This window comes from Echinops telfairi, unplaced genomic scaffold, assembly GCF_000313985.2.
Source record: "Echinops telfairi isolate 266 unplaced genomic scaffold, ASM31398v2 ScPeMD7_6;HRSCAF=24_0, whole genome shotgun sequence".
NCBI classification, from domain to species: Eukaryota; Metazoa; Chordata; class Mammalia; order Afrosoricida; family Tenrecidae; genus Echinops; species Echinops telfairi.
Genome location: NW_022103902.1, coordinates 21,408,884 through 21,410,338, shown reverse-complemented (window position 1 = coordinate 21,410,338; position 1,455 = coordinate 21,408,884). Strand labels below are relative to the sequence as shown.

Below are 1,455 nucleotides of genomic sequence, written 5' to 3'. Positions count from 1 at the left end.
CTTCATCTGCTCCCGTGTGGTCCGATCAAATATGTCCCTCTCCCGGAGCTGCAGATTCAATCAGGCTGACAAATTTTTGTCGATCACGAGGATGCATCTGCTCATGCTATGAGGGTAGCAAGGGAGAATTTCATTGCAGGATGCTCTCCTCCATTCACCCTACAGCACTGATTTTGCCCCTTTAGATTTCTTTTTGTTTCCCAAACTCCACACATTTAAAAGGCACATGATTTGAGTTCATTGAGGATACTCAAACTGCTGTTTTGCTGTGATTTTTAATAGTGCAGAATTCTTCACGGGAGTGTGAGAGGGATGGGTAGATACATTACCTTCCGAAACATATGGAGCTAGATTTGAGAAGCAGTGGTTTCACCTGTTGATATTTTTGTGCAATAAAGGTTTCTATGATTTTTTAGCAGTATTTTTTGCATTACCCTCAGAGAGGTGCCTATATAATTTCTTCAGTTTTTGCTTCCTAACCTGTAAAGGGTAGACTGTATTCTGCCTAGACTTTTATTAGACCCCTGTCTGAGAAAATTTAAGATATTTTTATTTTCTTGGTTAGAAGATAAAATCTTTGTAGGCATGCCACCTTTCTTGGTGTCAGGTTCTGAATAAAATGATTGCGCTATTTCCTGAGTAAAAGGGAGAGAGGTTTGGTTTTCACTGGAAGAAAGAGCCTTATTGATATTTAATATTCTGATCTATGCAAAGGAACTTCTAAAAGTTTGTGGAAAACCAGGATGAAAAGAGAGTGAAAATTTTCCACGAACTTTTTCAAGTCACCTTTTATGTCATTGCATATAGAAACTTGAATATATAAAATTACTTTTGAAAAATAACTATTTTTAAAGACTGCAGGTTTTCTGTGAAATAACATTTTGCTCTTTGATTTTCTTGCAGTTCCTCTTTCATCGTCCGTTAAGGCTGTTAAACCTGCTGATCCTTATTGAGGGCAGTGTCGTCTTCTACCAGCTCTACTCCTTGCTGCGGTCGGAGAAGTGGAACCACACTCTCTCCATGGCTCTGATTCTGTTCTGCAACTACTATGTTTTATTTAAGCTCCTCCGGGACAGAATCGTATTAGGCAGGGCGTATTCCTACCCACTCAACAGTTATGAACTCAAGGCAAATTAAGCTGCCTCTCAACAATGAGGGAGAACTCAGATAAAAATATTTTCGTACGTTCTATTTTTTTCTTGCAATTTTTATAAATATTTAAGATATTTTATATTTTGTATACTATTATGTTTTGAATGGGGGAAGGGGAAGGGATATTAAATGTATCCATGAACAAGGTGCTGTCATCTTTCGTGTGTTAGTGTATTGGAGTGATTACCCAGATGAGAGGTGTGCCTATCCAGTAAAGAGACTGTTTGTTTGTCTGGCTCCAGAAAAACTCGTTCATTTATGGATACATCTGAGGTGTGGTTTGACCCGGGGCCTTTGAAGTCT

At 38.6% G+C, this 1,455-nt stretch overlaps 1 protein-coding gene across 1 annotated transcript in view; it reads left to right on the top strand.

Annotated features, from left to right (window-relative positions):
• TMEM39A (transmembrane protein 39A) overlaps nt 1-1,389 on the top strand; it is a 40,403-nt gene extending 39,014 nt beyond the window's left edge. The window contains exon 9 of the mRNA XM_004706416.3: nt 904-1,389. Within this exon, the coding sequence (XP_004706473.1) occupies nt 904-1,137 (234 nt within the window). The 3' untranslated portion in view covers nt 1,138-1,389. The remainder of the gene's footprint in view (nt 1-903) is intronic.
• Nucleotides 1,390-1,455: the final 66 nt, after the last annotated feature.